This window comes from Geospiza fortis, unplaced genomic scaffold, assembly GCF_000277835.1.
Source record: "Geospiza fortis unplaced genomic scaffold, GeoFor_1.0 scaffold1081, whole genome shotgun sequence".
NCBI lineage: Eukaryota > Metazoa > Chordata > Aves > Passeriformes > Thraupidae > Geospiza > Geospiza fortis.
In genome coordinates, this window is record NW_005054503.1 from 727628 (window position 1) to 749576 (window position 21949).

Genomic DNA, 21949 nt, shown 5'->3' on the forward strand with positions numbered 1-21949 from the left:
TACCAGGAGGTTGTGCAAACTCCATGGGGAAGATTAACCCTTTCAGAGGAATTGTGTTTTTCTAAGCCAATTCCCTCAAAATGTTTGGGACTATTTTCTGTGAGTACTGGATATTTTTTGGAGTAAGGTATGCAGAAGGTTTCAAGAGCTGCCTCAGCTCACAGAGTCAGGAAACCCAAAGCTTTTCCTTCCAGCCACAAAGATTCACATCATCAGTCATTAATCCCCTAAAACACAGACAGTGGTGTGCAAGCATCACATCCTACAGTTCAGAGTCTCAGCATTAGGGTGAAAGCCCATAATTCCTTCCTTCCTTCCCCACACAGTAAGGTTGTGATACTTAAAAATGCTTTCAAGAAGCTTTAAAGCAACTAACAACACAAACAAAACCAAAAAATCCACTTCACTCAGCCCCTGCCCCAGCAAGGACACAGCCTCTCCCAGAGCAGGAGTTCCTGTATCTCCTTGCACAAAACCACCTGGATAAATTTCAGCTTTAACTCTGACTGGTACATGGCACATCCAGCACTCTGCCCTCGTTCAAGCTGAGGCACCCTTTCCTCTCTGGTGCCCAAATTCAGCTGATTCCAGTGGAGCTGGGCTGTTTGCAGCTCCCCTTGGACACCACCATCCATTACAGTGCAGTGGGGCTGTCACCACGTCCCATTTGCTTCTCCACACCATATGTTAAACCTGGAGGCTGAGCACAATCATTTATCTTCTTGTTTTTAACATCAGTCCTTTTTTAATATTGCAGTTAGCCTTTTCCTACCCTTAAGGACACTTGCAAAATGCAGAGGGAGCAATGGCAAGGCCCAAAGTCATGGGTTGGGGTCACTGCTGGTGACTGGATCCTGTTTTGGGGATGTTTTTGTGGGGTTTTGGTTGGTTGGTTGGGGTTTCTTAACCTTTGAGAGCAGTGCTTCCTGCTCTAAGGCAACACATTTGCAACCATAGTGGCAACGTTAGGGGAAAAGGGATATAAACCACACTGTACTATTGCATGATTCAATTCAAATCCCACTATGAAACAGCCAGCTCCCAACATGAACTTCTAGCACATTTGTACATGATAAAACATTTTTTAAAATGCTGTTTTTAAAGCCTATCACTCCCTTAATTCCTCTATGCCAAGCACACAGCATGATTACATTGCTGCCTGTACATTAGAACACTGTTAATTAAGACTGTTTGCTTTGCTTTCCCCAGTTCATCCTTTTAATTCAATCAGTCCTTTAGGATTTTGCTCTTCAGGCAGTGAATGGATCAGGTTGTGCAGAGCAGCTGTGGGTGCCCATTCCTGGGTGGGGCTCTGAGGAACCTGGCTTAGTGGGAGCTGTCCCTGCTCGTGGCAGGGCTGGAATGAGATGAGCTAGAAAGGTCCTCTCTGACCCAAACCATTCTGTGGTTCTATCAGTTGAGTTCTTCTGAGAAACTAAAGGCAAAAAGATACTTTCTGAGACACACAGAAGCCATAACACTGATTCCTAACCCTTTATCTAAAGAGACAGGACTTGCCCACACAGCAGGGAATAAATCACCCTCGGGCCATCCTCTGACACATCATCCTCACCCTGAGGGCTTTGCTGGCTGTGCCATGCCAGCACCAGAGATTCCCACACACACCAGTGGATGGGTGTCAGCGCTGGCTGCTCACAGTGCAGGCCCACAGGAAGCCCAGACAGACAGACAGACAGGCAGACAGCAGTGCCTTCTCTCACACATTGCTGACATGTTAATTACTATGGCTAAAGGCCAAAAATGTCTCTTTTTCCATTATGTAACCAAGTACACCGTGATATTCTCTCCCCCAGAGAAAGAGAGCAAAGAAGTCAGCAGTGCCAGGCTTGTGTGGGCTGGGTGTGGGAGTGCAATGCTTCACCAACATCTCCCCTTTCACAGGGCTGTGGAAACATAAGACTTGTGTCTCCCATTGCCACCCAGAGCAGGAGCATCCACCCCTGTCCTCACCACAACACCCCACATCCTCTTTCTTCATGGGCTGGGATGCTACAAGACCAAGAAATGTAGGACTTCAAAGTAAATTTATCACAAGCCACAGCCTCTTAAATGGCACTTTAAAAAGTCAGGTGTTGAAGGAGGTGGTGGAAGATAGAGAATAGGTCAGCCTGACCCAGAGTGTGACATGTCACTGGAGCTGAATCTGCCCAAACCATTTCCTGAGAATCATCCTTCTTGCTTCCTTCCCTCCCTCCCTTTGTACTAGCCACTAGAATTTTGTTTTCTTTATGTCTTTCATGCTCACACCCCTTGATCTTTGCTCCATATTCTGGTTCTTATTTTGGAATGTGTCCTTCGACACCACAAGAGGAAAGTCCCAAATCAGGGAACCATGGCCAGAATGTACAACTCATGGGAAAAAAACCAGTCCAATAACAGGTCATTTCTGAAAGGCTCTGTGGAAAGAGCAACACGCTCTGCACCTCCAGACCTCTCCTGATTTAGCAGAGTAAAGGTAGGCACATGTTAGGTAGTGAAGGCCACGCTGCCTCCACCAAGATCTGAGGGCCATCCTTTGACCTCTGAGCTGTGCCCCCTTTTCTCACCCATGGCAGATGCTGAGATCCAAATTCTCAGCTCCCAGGATTAGTTTCCAGCTTGTTCAGAGCTCTTTCCAGAGTCACAGGCAACAACAGGAACAGGGATATAAACTTGGATCATTTAACCTACATATTCCAGGCATGAAACCTGTGGAGACTGTTTATATCTCTGTAATTACTTTCATACAGGTTGTTAAAGTCAGATTCATTAGCTTAGGTTACAATGACCTATACAACATGCTTAAAACCCATTTATCCTATTAAAGAGATTTAAAACTCGCCTCCTTTCATGAGATGTCAGTGATTCTTGATTTATGGTCTGGTCATGCTTTAAAAGTAAAAGCAATTACTTCTCTTGCTATGGTAAAAGCCCACTGCCTCAAGGTCGCCAGAATTCATCTATAATTGAGCAGCTCTGATGTTCAGCCTGACTGACAAGAGCATTGGCTGTAGAAATCCTGCCACGAAGGTGTCTGCATCCCCTGCAGCAGCTGACAGATCCTGTCAGGAGCAATTGCACCCCAGGATGCATTTCTGCAGGGTGTTTCCTGCAGTGGCAATAATTTCCATTTATGTATCCTCAGACTTTTGGGAGGAGGAGAAAAAAAAAATTCCACATCCCATTTCCTCACAAATGCCAAGATTTTTTGTTTGAACCCTTTTCCTTTGAAGCCTGCATGAATTGGATTTCAAATTAATTTCTCCGAGAGTTCCTAGAAATGTGATGACTCTCTGATGCACAATACCCTCAGGGGTTGCATCATTTTAGGAATCCAGTTGACTTTCCAAACACAAAATAAACAGGGTAAAACAGACAACGCTGTGACCCAGAAGAGATTCCAGAATCAGTCTCTTTAGGAAAAATATCCAAATTCACACATTTGTCCCAAACATGCTGCAAATATGATTGGTGCCCAGATGGGTGCTGCTGGCTACATGTGGACTCTTGGCTTCAAAAAAATGAAATGTGACCCATTTTGGTTGCACCTCTTCAATGCTGTGCCCAGGTGAGTACATTTACAGCAAAACCAGAGTGTTTTGACATCACTGAGACCGGAAACTCCCTGGAAGCATCCTCTTGAAACAAAGAATGCATACAAAAATTCTAAAAACTTTTCACATGTAGCTATAAACAAAAAAACCCTCACACATGCCAGGGGAACATGGAAATTATTCCCTCTTTTCTGAAGGTAGCAGGGACTCAAACTGGCAAAATCTGAAATACTTTAGTTTAGAAATAATTAAATTTCTGTTCATGGTCATTAAATTAGACAAAGCGACTATTACCTTTCTCTCCATTGCTGTTTTTGGCCCCTCCTAGTGAAAAATGGGTCTGACCAAGCTCCTACAGAGCTTGAAGGGAGTTTTAGGATTAATCCTTGTCCCTGCACGAGTCCATAACCCCCAGTGACCTGGAGCTCCCCATTCTCCTACACCAGCTCTTCCACCCAACCCAAATTCCCTGTCAGAGCTCTCATTTGAGCACACTTAAAATTTTCTCAGCCCTTTTCCTCACCTCCAGCCACATGGGCACTCTCACACATTAACTCTCCATGAAATGCAGGGCTGGTCCTTTGGCAAGTGGCCACCAAAACGTCCCCACCACAGCCAGTCAGTGACACAACCCCAAAAATTCACAATATTTCACCCATCTTCCCCAGCCTGCAATGATGCAGGCATACACCAGGCAGGGCTGTCAGCAGGGGCCCCACAAAGAGGGGAAATGGAGCCAGAATAAAAGAATTTATAAAAACAAATTGCTTTGTAACTCACCTTGTGTGTCCCCAGAGCCGCATATCTTCAAACCAGCTCCTCACGGGAGGGAAGGGATGAATGCAGAGCAGGAGAGGGGCACCCCCAGGACTCCAGCCAGGGAATTCCTTTGTAAAAAGCATCCTACAGCATTTACTTCTTGGTCACAGACTTCAGTCCAGAGGCTGGATCAGAGGGGTGTGTATAAAACCTGCTCTTGAATCATGATTTCCATAGTTTATAACCCCTTTTTACTCTGTACGCATGTGTTTGTAATATATCCACACTTGATTTCTGTGGGACATCATGTGATGTTTTAGTCTATTATTCACCATCCTTTTTTAGGGCCACAGCCAATTCCTTCAGTTTCTCAGATGCTTTTCCTCACATCATGTGCATTTAAAAAAATCTTATCTCTGAAAGAAGCCCAAAATAGGCCTCTTTTTCTTTAAAAAAATCTTCTCTTTGAATAGACCCAAATCACAAGAATTCATTTGGGGTTTTTAATACAACAATTTCCACTGCTAGAACCCAACATCCTCTCTTCCCACTCCCCAAATATTTTGTACCAGATCAGCCTTTATGGCAAGCAAAGCACCATCACACCCAGACATTTGTCCTTGAGACCATGAACCAGTGTCAGCACTAACATCCACCTGGCCTTGCTGGCCACAAATACCAAAAATTTATTCTGCAGTTCTGCCTCTCACAATTGGGATTATTTGCAATGCAAGCAATTAGCAAAAGAAATTTACTTCTAATACTACAGCCCGTTAAATGACACATAATTCAATAATGTGTTACAACAGAATTATCTTTAAAACACAAAGCAAGATCCCTGTAGGAACAAAACAATAGCAATCTTTGATATTGCAATTATCAGAGACCTGCTAAAATATCTTTGTAGTTAGGTGAAGAAACATAAAATGACTATTTAGAACAGAAATTTCCTGGGAAATAAAAGTTTAAAAAATTAAAATGAAGTCAAAACTTCCAAGCAAATGGCTAATTTAATATGTCTGCAATGTGCAAGATAATATTCCTATTAGGAAAGTCAATGGGAGAAAAAAAAATTACATTTTATAACCAGAGCCAAATAACAAAGCAACAATTAAAGATTGTTATGGAGATTGCTAAGCAAAGGAGCTGAGTGACTGCTAAGACAAATTTCACTTGTATAGTGTGCCTAAGGGCAAAATTCCAGCCCTCAGAATTTGCACCCAAATTGGGTGTGAAGGGAAAACCAGCCACCTGCATCCACGATGGAGATGGAGATAGGCTCCCTGGCAGTGAGCTCCCTCAGCCTGGGGCAGCCAGAACTCCCAGGCTGGCACCCAGCACAGCCCCAGCTCCACACTCACCTCTCCTTCCTGCTCACAAGCTGCCTTCGAGCCAGCTGGGAGCACATCCTGCCCAAAACTGGGCAGCAGCTGCCATTTGTCCTCTTCCCTGGAAAAGCTCCCCACCCTTCCCCCTCAGTGCTCTCCTGCCGTGGGAACAAGGCAGGGGATGGAGCGCCGAGCCCCAAAAAGCACAAAAGGTGAGATGAGACAGAGTCACAACCATCTGGTTACTAAATATTATATTGTTTTATTACACGTTTTTGTTGACATGTAAAAAAATGAGGGAAGTAGATAAAGGAAGAAATTGGGAGAGAGAGAGAGAAAAAAATAGTCTCACATTTCCTGAGTTCAAAACATTGAGTACACTTCCTCCAAGGAAAGCAAAAGTCTGCAACCAGGACACTGATACAAACCCACCAGTGATAAACTTCAGTAGCAAAAGCAGCTATTGTGACAAAGAGTACAGGACAGGAGGGTTCCCCTACTGGAGCACAGAGTGAAATGATGGCCCCAGCCCTCTGGGCATCCTCTGTGCATCTACAGGAGGCTGGCACTGATGTGACAGACACAGGACAGTGATGGAATAAATATCATAGTTGCAAATTAAACAGTGATTTTGTCCAGGTGGGTGCCAGAGCACATTGCACAAGTAGGGTTAGGACAAAATTTGCTCATGAATGAAAGCAAAAATTTGTGGCTACATTTAAAGCTCAGAATGTGATCACTTTCAGTTTTTTATCACTGGAAAAGAAATGCATCTTTTCAAAGACAGGACACATGGCCAAACCATGGGAGTCAGGGGGATGAGGATTTCTTTCAAAATATCACAGCCTTTCAAAGCCCAAGGATGTGACAGACAATGCAGAAAGGGAATAAGGCAGGAAAAATACAGGTGAGTTGCCCAAGCACTTGCCATGGGTGAGTGGAGGGAGGGCGCCTGGTGCTCCTGGGATGAAATTAGGGAAGGGGAGGGACCCCAGTCTATCAGAAGTTGGACACTGGACTCCAGCAAAGCCACATGAAGATTGACTGATCCTGGATGAGTGAGCACAAGCTCCCCCCAAAGCAGAGACACAAGAAAGTATCAGAAAAAGTGGGCTAAATCATGAATTTTTGTAAACTCAGACTTGAGTAAGGAATTGTACAAAAAGCAGAAGTGACATCAGAGTTTACTCACAATTAGATAAGCACAGGCATACAGGCAATGCACAGAATGACCCAGACAGGCCAAATTAGCAGCTGATACACCCACAATGACTATTTTTAGTACTGTAGGAAGGAAATTGTTTATCTCTTCAAAAAGATCTTGATCTATTTGCATTCGTTCCCCCCCCAACCAATTTATGTTGCTTATTCTAGCAAAGAGAACACAATACAAACTTCAAAACCATACACCATGCATTGAAACTGAATGTATACATTACAAAACTTGGGGGGAAAAAGGACAATTATTTCTCAGGTTCAACAGCAACAGAATGAAAACACCAGACCCCAAACATATTAGGCTGAAGCTGTAGAGAAAAAGACTTGCATTACACAGTTCTAAGTCTCTTCAACAACAGGAATATATTTAACTTTTTACAAGATTTAAGGTTGGTGACTCTCTAGAGGTTTTTGTTTTGCTTTAACAAAACATGCTCTGCATTTCTCTGCATGTTGGTGATGCCCTTAGAAGCAGACAGGAATTATTTCATGAGGTACCTTACACAGAAAGCAGGACACAAAGACAACAAGAAAACACTGAAATTCCTTAAAAAATGCCCCATCTGGGAATAGCTTTCTATTTATGCTTATCCACAGCTTTTCCCAAACATGACTCTCAACACAAAGATTTAATGTGAATGCAACTTAACAAAGAGAGAACAATAAGCAGCAGTGTCTGTCCAGAGCTCTTCCCAGCTACCTCATCCAGTGAGATAAACACCAGTGGGCACCTCAGAGGTTCTTGCCTTCATCTCCTGATGCTCTCAGCTGCCTTGGGACAGAGCCAGCACTCAGCACCTTGCTGATGAAGAAGTCGTAGAACCAGAGGGGGAAGCAGCAGAAGATGCAGAGGGGGACGTAGGCCCCCTTGCCAGGGGTGTAGAGGCCCTGGGGTCTCCTGGCCAGCAGAGCATGCAGGACAGAGGCCAGCACTGGGGACAGGTCAGGGGCACAGTGGGAGGGCAGGTGGAGCAGGTAATTCCTCAGCCCCAGGAGATATTCCTCCCCATAGGCCTGCCTGGTGTCTGCGGGGAGGTTCTCCATCAGCTCCTTCTCCTGTCTGTCCCACTGCTCTGCCGTGCCTTCAATACCTGCAGGAGCAACATCACAGGACAGCAAGTGGGTTTGGGGCTGGATTTAAAAGAAATAAATCTGTAATTAATAGGCAGAGTTGATCTAAATGGGGCAGTGAAGAACAAACATCAGCAGCCAGTGGTTTTAGCTGGAAGAGGAGGAAAAGCACGAGTGCTTTGTGCTACACAAAAAGCACAAAGTTCACGCCCCATTTGGCTCCCTGCTCTACCTAAAAATGCTCTGTCACAGCCAAATCAGCATTTTTTCTTTCTCCCTCCTCCCCACTTTGTGATTCTGTCCTGATTCATTTTGTGGAGGTTTCCAATCAGCATTTATTAGAAACAACTGAGGACAGGCAAACTAAGATGAACAGGATTCACTTGGGTTGGCCAAGTGCTAAGCTGCCCTTTCACAGGAGACATTAGTATTTCAATAACCAGTTTCCTGAAGGATTAGCATTCTATTAGGGCAGATTTAGAACTGAAATTTAATCTATTTGTCCACCCCATCTGCATAATGTAGGAATGAAAGCAGGGGCTTCTCCAATGCAATTATTGCCTAACTACCAAAAATTAAGCATTACAATAAAGAAAAATCTTTTTTTAAAATATTTAAATCTCAAATCCCAGGACTCAATTTTACCCATAAACCTGAGAACAGCTAAGCAGGACCCTGAAGGTGAAGCCTCAGGCAGGTTCCACTGACCACACAAAGCTGTCAGAGCCCAGAGCCTCTTCGCAGGAGGGGAAGCATTCAGGGAAATTACATTTTATGGAAAAGACCAACTTGATTTACACTGACATAAAACATGCTCTGGGCAGGCATTGGGTGCAGTGAGGGCATGTGCAGCAGGAGATGAGTCTGGAACCTGGACAGGCTCTGCAAAAAGTGCTCAGTTGAAGGAGGAGGAGAATTTGGAACAGAAAGCAGCAGGAGCACAGGGGGAAGGAGTGCATAGGAGAGACCAGAGGATATTGACAGCAGGCAAGCAGGGTGACAGGTATAGCTGCAGATACTGCCATGCCAGAGCAGCCCAATAAAGAGAGCTCTGATAGTGAGGAAGGGAGGAGTGATGTGGAACCTGAAGCTCCCAAGCAGGACAAGGGAGCCATAACACTCAAACTGGGCACACAGTGCTGCTCCATTCATCAGCTCCAACAAAGCTGGGGCAAAGGGAAGGCACCAACTGCCTGAATGCTGCCCTGTCTCAGAGCAAAGACAACTCTGCCCAGGAGCGGGGAGGCAGGCAGCGTGCAGAGCTGGAGGGAACATCTCTCACCAAAAACACTGAACTTCATTACCACAACCCACATTAAGAATGGGGAAAAACATCCAACCCCTGAGAATCACTCAGGGCTCTGTTTGAAGCTGCTGAGCTACAGGGAAGGAGGAGAGGCAGAAAGAACAACCTGAAATGTCAAGCACCAACCTGTTCTGAAACCTGATGGATGAATTGCCATGACTTTAATGCCCCATTTGGAAAGCTCTTGCCTCATTACTCCAGAAAACATGGACAGAGCTGCTTTGGATGCCCCGTACGCTGCATACCTTGGTAGTGGAATGCCTCCTGCAGGAGCAATAGAAACCTGATAAACCTCAACAGTGGCTCTTCCCAGCCTTTATTTCCATGATTTAGAGGGGAGATTATAGCACAACCAAAATTATGCCTCTCTCCCTGAGGTTAAAGACAAGGCAGTGAGGGAATCACTTCTTGCTAGAGGTTAAAAAAGAGTGAAAGTTGTAAATGAGCAGTTACAGCAGTTATGCTCAGTAACACCTGCTAAGACACCTTGTAGGGCAGGAAAAATAAACTGGACTGCATTTAAGGGTAAAAACTGCTGAAAGTTATGACTGTTGATTTGAGAAACACAGAATGATTTAGTTCATATAAATAGTGAAGCAGTAGTTTTATACTCCCGTTCTTGTCACTGTAACACAAATTTCAAGCCCCTGCAATAAACCACAGTTAGAACAAGGTAAGTAATCTCAATTCTAGTGTTATCAAGCAAACTTTCTTTTCTGTTCTTTCCAGAAAGGCCAGAGAAAATAATGCAGGAGTGAGGAAAATACAAAGCTGGAATCACATCCCATGAGTGACTGGACTCCCTGACAGCTCCCAGCAGAGAAGCAGATCCCCTGCCTATAGTTATATAGTTATCTTTTTTAACCCCAGAAACATTGGTTCAGATGGGAAAGCTAGGAGAACATCCAGTACATTTACAAAAACAAGCTTCCAGAGAACAGTATCTTCCAAATGTAGAGCTTTCTTCTGTCCCAAAAACTGGCAGGTTGTCACTTTTTCAGTGCTAGAAAAATACAAACATGCTTTGATTTGAGCTTCTTCTTCAGCCCTCCCACTTCCCCCGCAAGGTTGGTGTTGTCACCACACAGGTTTAAGATCTTCACATCCACCACAGGCTGTGCTGGGAGGAGGGAACAGAATGGACAATCCTTTCCTTGAGGCACATCCTCCTTCTCCTGCCTGCATGGGCAGCTGGGCACATCCTGCCTCTGTTTCACATGCTACACACTCATCTCAATGTGCCTGAGTATTTAAAGGAAAATACCTCAGATCCAGGGGATTTTCAGGTAAGCCACTGGTGCTATTGGGTATTGTACTGGGATGACCAAGGCATGACAGGAGCTGTTTACACAGAGCCATTCCCTTGAAGAAATCAGGCCAATTATATGTTAATTATTCTTCCGTATGCATCTGAACAAGCTGGATTGGTTTGAGCCAATTGAATCACACACTTTTCCCTCTGAGGTCAGGCTAACCTGAGCCCAGTTAAATGAGCCCTACACAGACAGGAGTAGATTCAGCACAATGAGACCTCACTAACTTCTCCACTAATGTTTTACCAAAGGACCCCCAGACCCTGAGCTAAGAGGAAACTTTTCACCTAAACCAGCCTGTGTGCAGAACAGCTCTGCAGACAGCTGGAGTTTAAGCAGGGTCATTATCAGCTCCTGTAAGGCCAAACTACTCAGCACAGGGATAAATGCATTTATTCCTTCAAGGCAGCTCAGGGATTCTCACTAGGAATTAAGACATCTGCCCCAAAACACCCACAGTGAGAGCTTCACTTGGGTGCACAGAAGAAACTCTGGCCTCAGAGCAGCAGCAGAAAGGTTCTGATAATTCAGTCCTGATCTCTCAGAGTGTCAGCAATAAACCATGAACACAGACATGCAAATACAGAGCATATCTGGGATTATAAAGAGAAAACAGCTCCAGAGCAGACTGCAGCCACATCCTCAGCGTAAGGGGAGCACCAGGTAACACCTACACAAGTCACCCCAGCAATGCAGCAGGAGTCAGGGAGACTCTGGCTATGCAGAAGGGCAAAGGAAAATGTGGGGAGCACATGATCCAGCAAATCCCTAAGAGCTCTTACTCCAAAATACTTTCCAGCAGCATGACCTCCTGCTTCTAGGTCTCACTTTCAAAGGAGCATTCTTGTTCCTCAGCTGTTGGCTACCAGATACTGCATTACTGTATTACATTAGTTCCTACACCTTAGCATCTCAGCTGTTCTCCTGGAATAGAAGATCATGTTATAAAGACATGCATATATATATATATATATAAAAAATTATGGGGAAAGAAATGAAAAGCATATGTTAAAATCCAAAACCTGTTTAAAAATTTTTTCACGGCAAAATACCGTTTTGCTAATAAGTTAGGCCTAAGTATTTCTAAGACATCCAAAATATTTTTAGAGAAATATAGACACACAGCTCCCAAGTTATCAGCAGATATCACAAACTGAGGTGGTCACAGACTTCTGCCTGAACATGTTATAGAAATACCTGTGATGTACCACCCATCTTTATGGAAGCTCACAAAGTTATCTCTCATGGCAAGTAGAACACAAGATCTGAATTTTACTGGGGTTTTTTTGTCACAGCACATTTTTAGCCACATTAAACTCTTCTTTAAAGGCTTTTTTTCTGTGAGTAGTGTCCCAAACTAAAGAAAAACCTGGATTTATTACCTTAACATTTATTGCCTGGGTGTACTGAGAACCCAGACTGACAGACACCTTGGTTGGCATTTGCTCCAGGACTTTATTTGGTGCTTTAGCCCACTCACCTGCCATGCTGGACATGTTCACCAGCCTCCCCTGCGATTTCCGCAGCAATGGCAAGAAGGTCTTGGACACCTCCACAGCCCCAAAGAAATTCACCTCCATGCAGTGCCTGTAGGTGCTCATGGGGAGCAGCTCCCCATCAGCAGGGAAGCCCAGGATTCCTGCGTTGTTCACGACGCCCCAGAGCCCTGGGAAGAGGAGAAAGCACAAGGCTGCAACACACCAGGAAAAGAACTCCATAAGGATTACACCAGTGAGCTGGATGGTGACTCCAGGCCAAAACAGAGATGACCTGCAGATCCACATTCCCCACTCCTTGGCCTGTCCCTACCATCTTCCCATGTCCCAGAAAACAGAAGTCATGGATGGAAATGCCCTGACTGCCCAAGATTTCACCTTGGAAATGTCTTACACACCTAAGCCATGGTGCAGCCAACAGCAAAGATTTGCACCTGCTAAGCTGCTACATCAGGACTTCCATTGTAAAGGGGGGAGAAAAAAGCTGTACCTGCATTTTGCACCTTCTCTGAGACTGTCAGGTAGGCCTCCTTGACCTGAGTGGTGTTGGTGATATCCAGCTGCAGGACAGAGAGTCTCTGGGAACAGGAGCGCCGCAGCTCCGCAGCTCCAGGGCCATCCTTGTTCAAAACCCCAGCAAACACAACAAAACCCAAGCTGTCCAGGTGTTTAGCCAGAGCATGCCCAATCCCAGTGTCACTTCCTGAAAGCATAAAAAAAAAACCTTGGAAAGTAGGTCTGTCCTACACCATCATTAAAAAAATAAATAAATAAAATAAATACACACATTGGAAAGCCATGCAAATATAAAGAGAAATATGAATACAAAGTCCCTGAAATATATATATCAGTAGAAAGAAAGGTTCAGATCTGAGGTTTGAGGAGCTGGACCTTTAAATGTTCCTCAGAGATTGACAGGCCATGTTCTCCTGACTCAGAACTGGTGGATTCAGCTCACCCTCTGCCGCTGACAGATTCTCTGACTTTATACATAGAGAAGAAATAAAGCCCTACTTTGGTTCTATACAAATGTTCAGGCTGAAACCTGATAACAAAAGCGTGTAAGAGAAAAAAAACAAACAGCAAAAAACCCCACCACGCTAATGTTTTAATTTGAAATCTCCAATGGGCAAAGCAATTACAGGGCTTTCAGATTCAAATTCTTGGATTCTAGTTCTACCTTCCAAAAAGTAGCATTATTTCATCCACACATCTACCACACAAGATCTCTCAGATAAGCACTTTTTATTACAGACTGTAACCAAGCCAAAACTAAGCAACTGTTGCTTTACCTGCAAAGCATTCCAATGCTTTCAGAACCTAAGAAAGTTTCCAAATGACATTTTTGTGCTAAGTCAGCTATTGAATTCATGCAAATGTGCATCAGAATTTCTCTTATCCTCTCTATCCTCTTCCCAACTTATTTCCAAACTTTGTCTATATAAAGGAATGACCTAGCAGCTGGAGAAAGCACTATTAGAACAAACAAACAATGTTCTTTGGGATCACAATTGTGTAGTTCTTCCCATCAAGTACCAATGAAAGATATTAAACAAATAATTTGATTTACAAGTCTCTCCCTGTGACAGAGTATTTTGCTGTTGCTACAGAATAAAAGACAGAATGGTTTGGGTTGGAAAGCACCTGGATGATCATCTCATTCCAACCCCCTGCCATGAGCAGGGACACCTTCCACTATCCCAGGTGGCTCCAAGCCCCATCCAACCGTTCCTTGGAGATTTCCAGGGATCCAGTGGCAGCCACAGCCACACTTCGCACGCCTAGGGCCTCACCACCTCACAGGGAAGAATTTCTTCCTAATATCTGATCCAGACCTGCTTTCTTTTAGTTTGAAGCCATTCCCCCTTGTCCTGTCATTTCATGCTCTCATCACCAGCTCTCTTGGAGCCCCTTTAGGCACTGGAAGGGCCTCCAAGGTCTCCCCAGAGCCATCCCAGCTCTCTACATCTGTATTCACAGGAGAGGTGTTCCAAGGCCTCTGATCATTTCTGTAGCCTTCTCTGGACTCACTTGAGCAGGTCCATGTCAGAATCCCCCCTCCCCTGCTGCTCACAGGTGTTTGGAAGGAGCCCAGGACACAGTTGGAGGCCTGGGCTGACACAGTGCTGGGTCACATTCAGCTTCTCATCAACCAACACCCCCAAGTATTATAAGTTAATTTTAAGTGTTTTCTCTCCATTTTTCAAAATTCTGGTTTCCATTTTTCCCACCTGCAGTGAAACTTACTCCATAAGGAAAGAAACACATCACCCATGTCCCCACCAAGCCTCCAGTGAAGTGACAGGGAAGGAGTTCATAGGGGCTGTGCTTCAGAAGCTTTAGAGAGGACAAGACTAGGAGGAAAATCAGGAGTTTAATAAATTAATACAGTTTTTACACTGTAAAGCATCAGCCTGTTCCACAACACTGCACCAGATCCTCCACTGTAACTACAGCAGAGAAAGCTCCTGGATGCTGCTGTGCACTGGGATCCAGCATCTCCTGCAATAACAACTCACTCCATCAATGTTCAGTTCCCAAACCCTGGAAACCTGAATGTGAGACAAAGGACTGGAACTCCTGCCAGATATTTTACTATTTTCTTGTTTGTGGAAGAGCTGCAATACTCCCTTCTTAACCCTGCTATAAACTTCTGAGAGTTAGTCTGTGATTTTGACACACCAAGAACAGTATCAGAGTTATTCACAGGTCTGCTCCTACATTCAAAATATGTTGTCAATAGAATTAGACTGCCAGAGACTCATCATAATCACGTTAGATCCCCTTTTCTGGATCCTGTCTTGTAACTGGGGCTTTAGTCCTGACAGGTGAAAAATATTAATTCCAGGTGGCTTGAAGAAAACATGTACTAAATGTCTGAATCAATCAGTGCATCTTGAAAAAGTAGAAAATAATTACTCATGCTCTATTTAATTCCTAGGAAGAAAAAAAATCAGCTTTTTGGCATTTTTGAAGTCTGCAATTTGCTGAAGATGCACCAGAACACTACAAATATCACATGAAGCTTCTCCAGTCCTGACCTGACTGAGTAAACCTGCATTCTTTGAATTCCCTAGAGAGACATGAAGAAGCCTGCAAATATCCCAGACACGACAGATTTCTAAGTTTGGGGTGGGGTGACTTTCCTTCTTTTTCTTTTAGTGAAAACCCCACTTTTAGATCAAATCCTTCCTCTTTCACCATTCCCAGAAAGTACACAGCCACAGCTACATATTACCTCAGTTTTACCATGCAGCTTTAACTTGAAAATGGGCAGAATAAAATGCAACTTGAACTTGGGATGGGCACAGCAATTCCAAGAAAGCAATAAAAGTTGTTTTGATCATTGCCTGATGCTGGGTTCGTTCCCATTTTTTTTTATTCCAAAACAAATATGATTTGAGTTTCAGACCTGTTATTGAAGTCCAGAGAAGATTTACTCTTCCAACTCCTAGAATTCAAAGTCTCCATAGGAGGAAAAAAAAGATAATTCCCTCCAAATCCCACTCCTGCTTCTATGCCAAAAATAATTTGTGGGTTATGAAAAGCCTTATTTTAAGGAAAGCTGTCACTACAGACCCTTTACTGAGAATTTACAATTATTTCATGATGAACATGCACCAAATCACACCCCAAGAACAGAAAGACCAAATTAACTGCAGAAATTTATCCCAAAGCACACAGACTAACCAGGGACAGAATTTCACAACTCCTGTTCCTTCAGATCTTGGTAATAATTTAATTTTTAGAGAAAGTGGCTGTTGCAAGAGGATCCACAGCAGAGTTGCAGCAATGTTTTCAGCCTGCTCACATGCCCACAGTCATCCATGTGAAAAAGCATTCTGACCACTGGGCACAGTTTTTCCCTTATCCTGGTACTCCAGTGAGCTGCTGGCTTAAATAAATAATGCAGAGCAGCAGTGGTACAAGGAACATCCAGAAATGACCAGAACAACACATGGCAGGATCCAGGGAGAGCAGCAGAGCTTGCTCCAGCCTCTGGCCAAAGGGTCTCAAGGATACCTGGCAGCTGCTCAGGACACAGCCACATTCCTCAGCCCTGTGGGGCTGAAAGGCAGAGGGAAAAAGAAAAAATAATTAAAGTCACCAGTTTCCACCAAGTGCCTGCCTGAGGTCTTGTCTAAACTGGAGAAAATGACACCAAAATGTATTGAAAGGCACCTTGCACCTGCAACTGAACAGGGACACGCATCCTGTAGTTGGTATGGGGAAAAATACCAAAATCAGAGCAATTTAACCAAAATATGGGTTGAGTAAAACTTCTGTTTCAGTTGATGGAGGGTTTGATGGATTGCATAAGACTCCTATAAAGACAAAGAGTCTCCTCAAAGGAATCAGCTGTCAGAGATGTCCAAACTTGCATTGCTTCAGGACAGTTGCAGCACAGGTACAAGGAAAGCACATTCCCTGACTGGACTATACCCAAATGTTCCTAACTCCCTTATATTGCTCTAATTCAGATTCCAGAGCACATAAACTCCCAGAGAGTGCTTCTTCCTGAAGATTTGCAGTCTTACAAAGAGCAAGGAGATGCCCAAGTACAAGCACATCCCCTGAGCCTGCAGGTGTGGGAAAGGATTGCTCCCTATTGCCCACACCAACATCCATCCTCATCTGACACACCTGCAGGGAGAAACCCAGATAAACTGCAAGGGGAGCACTTGCTGCTGATCTTGTCCTCTCTCAACTTTTATATTTAATTCCTGTATTAAAGCTTGCTAGGCAAATCTAAATTATTTCCAGGTGTCCCTATAAAACAAAATGAAATTCCGCTAGAAATTGGTATATATAAACCAAAGCAACTTAATTCAGCATTCCAGAGGGGGAAAAAACCACAGAAAATAAAACAAAACCCAGCAAATTAGGAGTGCAAAAAGCAGTCAGCAGGCACTCCAGTTTAAAGGTTTGATTAACACAAATAAGGAACATCTAAATAAACAACACCTAAAGCTTTAGAGGAAGCAGGAGAAAAGCAATAAAACTACAAAAATGCCATCCCTGCAAAATAAAAGTGGGTTTTGAGTAGATCAGAGTGGTGAGAGACTGAATTAATTAGCTCTGAACTTTCTCTGCTAGTGAATAACTCCCTCCTAAACAATTTCAGAGGGTTTCAAAGAGATGGCACCAAACCTCAGTACTGAAATATGTGTATGATAGACACAGTGTGCAGTATGTACACACACACCCCCAAAAGACAACTCTACATCCATAACCAGCACAATTAATTCAAGTAAACAAAAGCAATGAATGAATGTAGTGTTCTGAGGGCTCTCGGGAATTACTGTCTCTCCTAAAAAATTAAACCATCATAAGTATTCCTATGCTTCTTGCACCAGTTAATTTCACAAGTATGTCTAAAAAGCTACTTGTAAAGATTAAATGAGACACTAAAAAATAATAGCATCTATTAAGATGCTTTCCTACTTAATTTCAGAGCACTTATTTACCTGGGAAAAAAAAAAAACAAACATCTCTGCCGAAGCAAATAAAACAAGCAGAAAAAGATAAAAGGATAAAAGGAACTCTCACAAGCATGCACTAACCGGAGGACAAGAAGTTTTCCAGCCCACTTGTGAAAAAGGCAGGTTTTGTTCATTTCTGTGAGAAAAGGCAGGTTTTGCTCATTTCTGTGCCCTGGCAGCAGCTTACCTGTGATGAGCACGGCTCTGTCCCCCACGGGCAGCAGGTCCCTGTCCCCCAGGCACACGGAGCAGAGCAGGCACATGGCCACAAACACCCCCAGCCCCTGGCCAGCCCCCAGCGTGGCCACACACAGCAAGGCAGGCAGGAGGCTGCAGAGCAGCACCTTTGCTTTGTCCAGCGGGCTCCTCTGGGCCATGGTGACCCCAAAAAGCCTGGTGACACCTGCACAGAGCCAGCCAAGGGGGCTGCTGGCTGCAGCATCCATCAGCAGGGGGGAGCAGGCAGCACTCACCCCACTGCTGCCTGGGTGGAAGCAGGTATTGCTAAATGCAGTGTGTGTTATATAGGAGCAGGGGGTGGGGCAGAGAAAGGGGACTCTGTTTAAAGCTTTGACATAATCTCACTTACCCTTGGCATCAGCAAGGAGCAGGAGCCTTCCTTCCCTCACCTTTCATTCTTCCTGCCTGACAGCTCCACCTTCTGAACAATGTGCTGGCTGGATAATGATTGACAGCACCAGGAATGGACATGATGTAGCAAGCACTGGCTCCAGGAAAAGATTAACTGCCTTTTTTTTTTTTTAATAACTTCAAAGTACACTTTCCTCGACAGTGAGAAAAGGAGCAGTTTCTTTTACAAGGAACAGTTGGGCTTTCCTGCTTAAAAAACTTAGGGTGTAGTTTCAGTGGAACTGGTTTATGATGGGCAGTGACAAAAATGAGTCAGGCCAGGGTTATTTAATCTCTGGAACACAAACTGTCTTGGGCTTTATCACTTATGGATAACCCTCCTCTTTCAACAAAAAGCCCCAAATTACATTCTCTGTTTTAGTGCCTACCTTTGCCTATTTACCTACTCCACATTCAGTAAATTGACATTCAGGGGGTGCTGAGAGCAGATTGCTGGTTTGCCATGAGGGGCACTTTGTTAGGTGAACAAGGTAGCACACCTGAGACTGAGTCTTCAGCTAATCTCCAGTGATGACATTCACCTTGGTTTTGGCAGCAATCACTGGCTTGATAGCCACAGCAGGTTGTGTAGGGGGAGAAAAGTAATCAATTAATAATCAATTAAATATATTAAAGAGATTTAATACCTACTGTGCTGTGTTCTGGAAGTTATTGAAATGATAAATAAAAAATTAAAAGCCAGCCAGCCAAAGGGATTAAGATACAAATTAGCCATGCATATTTAACCCTGTTTAAAAATGCCTGGTGAGTGATTTGAGAGACAAGCCTTCCACAGACCCAGCTAACATGATCTAGCTGGTTTGCTAAGACAATGTGGTGCTGCTCTATCTGATTTCAGACACGAAAAATGGAGGCGCCTGGTGCAAACCTGACATGAAACAGAGCACATTCCCATTCCATTATGCCTTTGGGGTTTCAAGGGATTACAGATCTGTTGAATATACACTTTTCCAGCCAGTGAAAATGCTTACATACCTCTGCAGGTAGTTTACACCAGAGATTAAGTCACTGTCTTAAAGAAACATCACCCTCAAGGTCTGCCCATCATTCATTGCTCTTGTGAACACTCACTCACCCATCCTCCCACCACTGCACAAAAGGAGAAATATTTTCACTTCTCTTTGCCATTTACTTCTGCTTTTATTAGCATGCTGCTCTTGAGGTCAGCTATACCTTGCTGTCCATTAAGGCATCTTCTTAAATATTTTCCTGGAGAATTTTGCTCTCTCCATTATTGGTCTTTGTCACGCAATTTAGATGATCACAAATGTGCTGGCATTCAGAGCATGAGCTCTCACAGTTGAGGGTACAGCAAGATGGAGCTTTCCCACCGTGTGATGAGGGGCAGAATGATCACCCCCAGCCTGGTGTTTGCCCTCAGCCTGCAGGGATGAGGCAGAGCTGGGCAAGGGGTGGCCACCATGGCTGGGGGCTGCAGAGCAAGCTCCATGAGATTCCCCCTCTGCTCCAGTCTCCCCTACCACATCCCCCACTGAAATGTGCTTTGTGCTCATGCACAGCCCCTCCCTCAGACCCAGCTGGCAGGGTGGGGAATATTTGGGAAGCTGGGGGTGCCACATGCATTCCTTATACACCCACCCACTGTGGTGCAGGGACACAGCATCTGTCTGCACCCACACCCCTGCAGGACAGCTGGTTTGGCAGGACTGATTCTGTCTGAATCAATGCTCACTTTATCATTTTGAAATAAAATACAACCACTGAAGGCTTCCTTTAATGAGAAGTTGACCAAGTGTTCACCCAGGTGGGCGAATAAAATTCCGTGTAAATGCGTAGATCATACACAGCAGAAAGGAGGTTATGATCTAAAACTGGCTGGAAAATGCTAGCATGGAGTACCCACTCCACAGTGCCTCTGCACTTCCCTGACACCAGCAATGACAGATTGCTGCTTGAGGATTTTTCAGCACAATTTTGCCACAAGGTAACTTTTATCATCCTGTGCCAACTACTCATCTTGAAAAACACCTACTTTTCTCTTTACACTTTTGAGATGTCTCCAGCTCTAAAAGCTCTACAGTAACCCAGGATTGCCATTGAGTTTACATAATTTCCTATTTCTCTCTGCCATGCTTACTCATGCTATGAATATACACCATTATCTCACCTTCTCCTTATAGTTTCCTGGAAAAAGGAAGGCTCCTCCAAATTGTCAGGATTTTGCATCACCATGACATGTCTGTTCTTCCAACAAGAATGGATTTAAGTTAATTGATGTGGGGCTAAGCTCACCCTACCCTTGCCAAGACAGTTCTTTCTCCCAGGAGAAGAGGGATGGCTTTTCAGAGCCACCTCACAATAACTCAGTGCCTTGTCCTTTTATTCCATGGCAAGTACAGAGTCTGCACTGAAGTCTGGACCCTGATTCGAGAGTCAGGCCACGCCAGTGGCAAACAGCAGCAGAGAAATGATCCTGAGCATCCTCCTGGCAGCTGGGCCATTGCTGGCCCTCACTGAGCACTTTGTTCCTGATGTTTCTCCTGGGGACTTTGCAGATCTCACATGTGCCCTACCATCTAAATCTCTTCATGATACATGGGTGACAGTCAATTATTCAATGGCAAAAGAAGATGGCTCTCCTGGAGAACAATCACTCCATGGTAATCAGCAACATGAACAGCCAGTCTCTAAAAATCCAGCTTGTCTTCCTTCAAATCCTACACTCACAGCACCTTTCACCTGCTGCAGTATCCCTGTCCCCAGGACACAGCAAGGACACCCCTCCAGTGTGTGGGACCTTCATCACAGACATCAAATTGTTGACTCCACACTCCCATTCTGGAGGCTAAATCACTTTTTCACAGACATTCACTTATATCCTCCCCATTTCTTGAAGCTTTTGTCCTCTCATACGTTGCTGGCTTTTTGTTTTTCAGCATGATGGGTGCAGCCTGTGCTTTGGATTGCTTTCTTGACACAAAAAAAAAAAGGGCAGAAGAAAGGTTCACGTTCCCCAGTTCCTTTGAAATGTGGTGAAGCTGAGGCTGGTCACAATTTCTTTGAAATACACCACCAAGCTTTTTCTTGGTTTTTTCTTGGTAATGAGATCTCTTTTGTCATTGCTTCTCATGGCTCCCTTTAGAGTTCAGTGATTTTCCTGATGTTTATAATTTTTTCAAGCCTCTCTGACTTTCCAGCATAGTAGAAGCTTCCAGTTCAACCACGAGGTTTTCAGGCATGTCTCTGTTACCTCATCCTGCATTGTTTTTCAATTCTTTGGCACTTTTCCCATGGGTTTTCTTTGCACTTTCCAGTAATTTACTAGTCAGTATTTTTTCCTTTCAGCACTTTCCCTCAGCCAGAAGCGCCATGTGTCATATCCAATAGCTGCTGTCCCAACTGGATACAAGTGATATTCTTCTGTCCCAAGTGGAACATCAATTTCACTGTCTAGAAGCATGAAGCACTTTTTCTACACTTCCAATTTCTGTTTCAGCTTTCTCTGCTAGTCACAGATTTGTTTTTCATTTCAGGTTATAATTTCCCACAGAACTCTTCAATTTACTGTTTTGTTTTTCCTGCTGATTCGGGCTTTTTCAGCTGTGGCTCCTGAGAGCTCCTGCTCCCTGTGCTTCTTGTTCTTTTGTGGCTTGGGTCAGGGCTCTGTGTTTCAGGTTCTGTAGGGAGGTTCTGCTCTACAAGGTTTTTCCTGGAAAATAATTTCAGCATAAAACAGGTTTCAACAAAAATCTGTTTCAACAAATGAGTCATTAAGCAAGACAGAAACCATATTCTAGTGATTAAGAACA

At 44.1% G+C, this 21949-nt stretch overlaps 1 protein-coding gene across 1 annotated transcript; it reads right to left on the reverse strand.

Annotated features, from left to right (window-relative positions):
- Positions 1-5928: 5928 nt before the first annotated feature.
- On the reverse strand, positions 5929-18007 carry HSD17B2 (hydroxysteroid 17-beta dehydrogenase 2). The gene is made up of 5 exons (XM_005428757.2): positions 17716-18007; positions 12536-12748; positions 12030-12215; positions 9363-9500; positions 5929-7950 (listed from the first exon to the last, which is right to left on the reverse strand). Exons 1-5 carry the CDS (start codon positions 17972-17974, stop codon positions 7592-7594), a joined length of 1155 nt encoding a protein of 384 aa, XP_005428814.1. The 5' UTR covers positions 17975-18007; the 3' UTR covers positions 5929-7591.
- Between the last annotated feature and the right edge of the window lie 3942 nt (positions 18008-21949).

What these genes read in the sequence shown, in the direction of transcription:
- HSD17B2 (XM_005428757.2), bottom strand. Translation starts at nt 17,974, where the DNA reads ATGGATGCTGCAGCCAGCAGCCCCCTTGGCTGGCTCTGTGCAGGTGTC. An exon ending in CAGAGCCGTGCTCATCACAG is followed by an intron (nt 12,749 to 17,715) that starts GTAAGCTGCTGC and finishes TTATGCTTTCAG; the next exon opens with GAAGTGACACTGGGATTGGG. An exon ending in TCCATCAGGTTTCAGAACAG is followed by an intron (nt 7,951 to 9,362) that starts GTTGGTGCTTGA and finishes TTGCTCCTGCAG; the next exon opens with GTATTGAAGGCACGGCAGAG.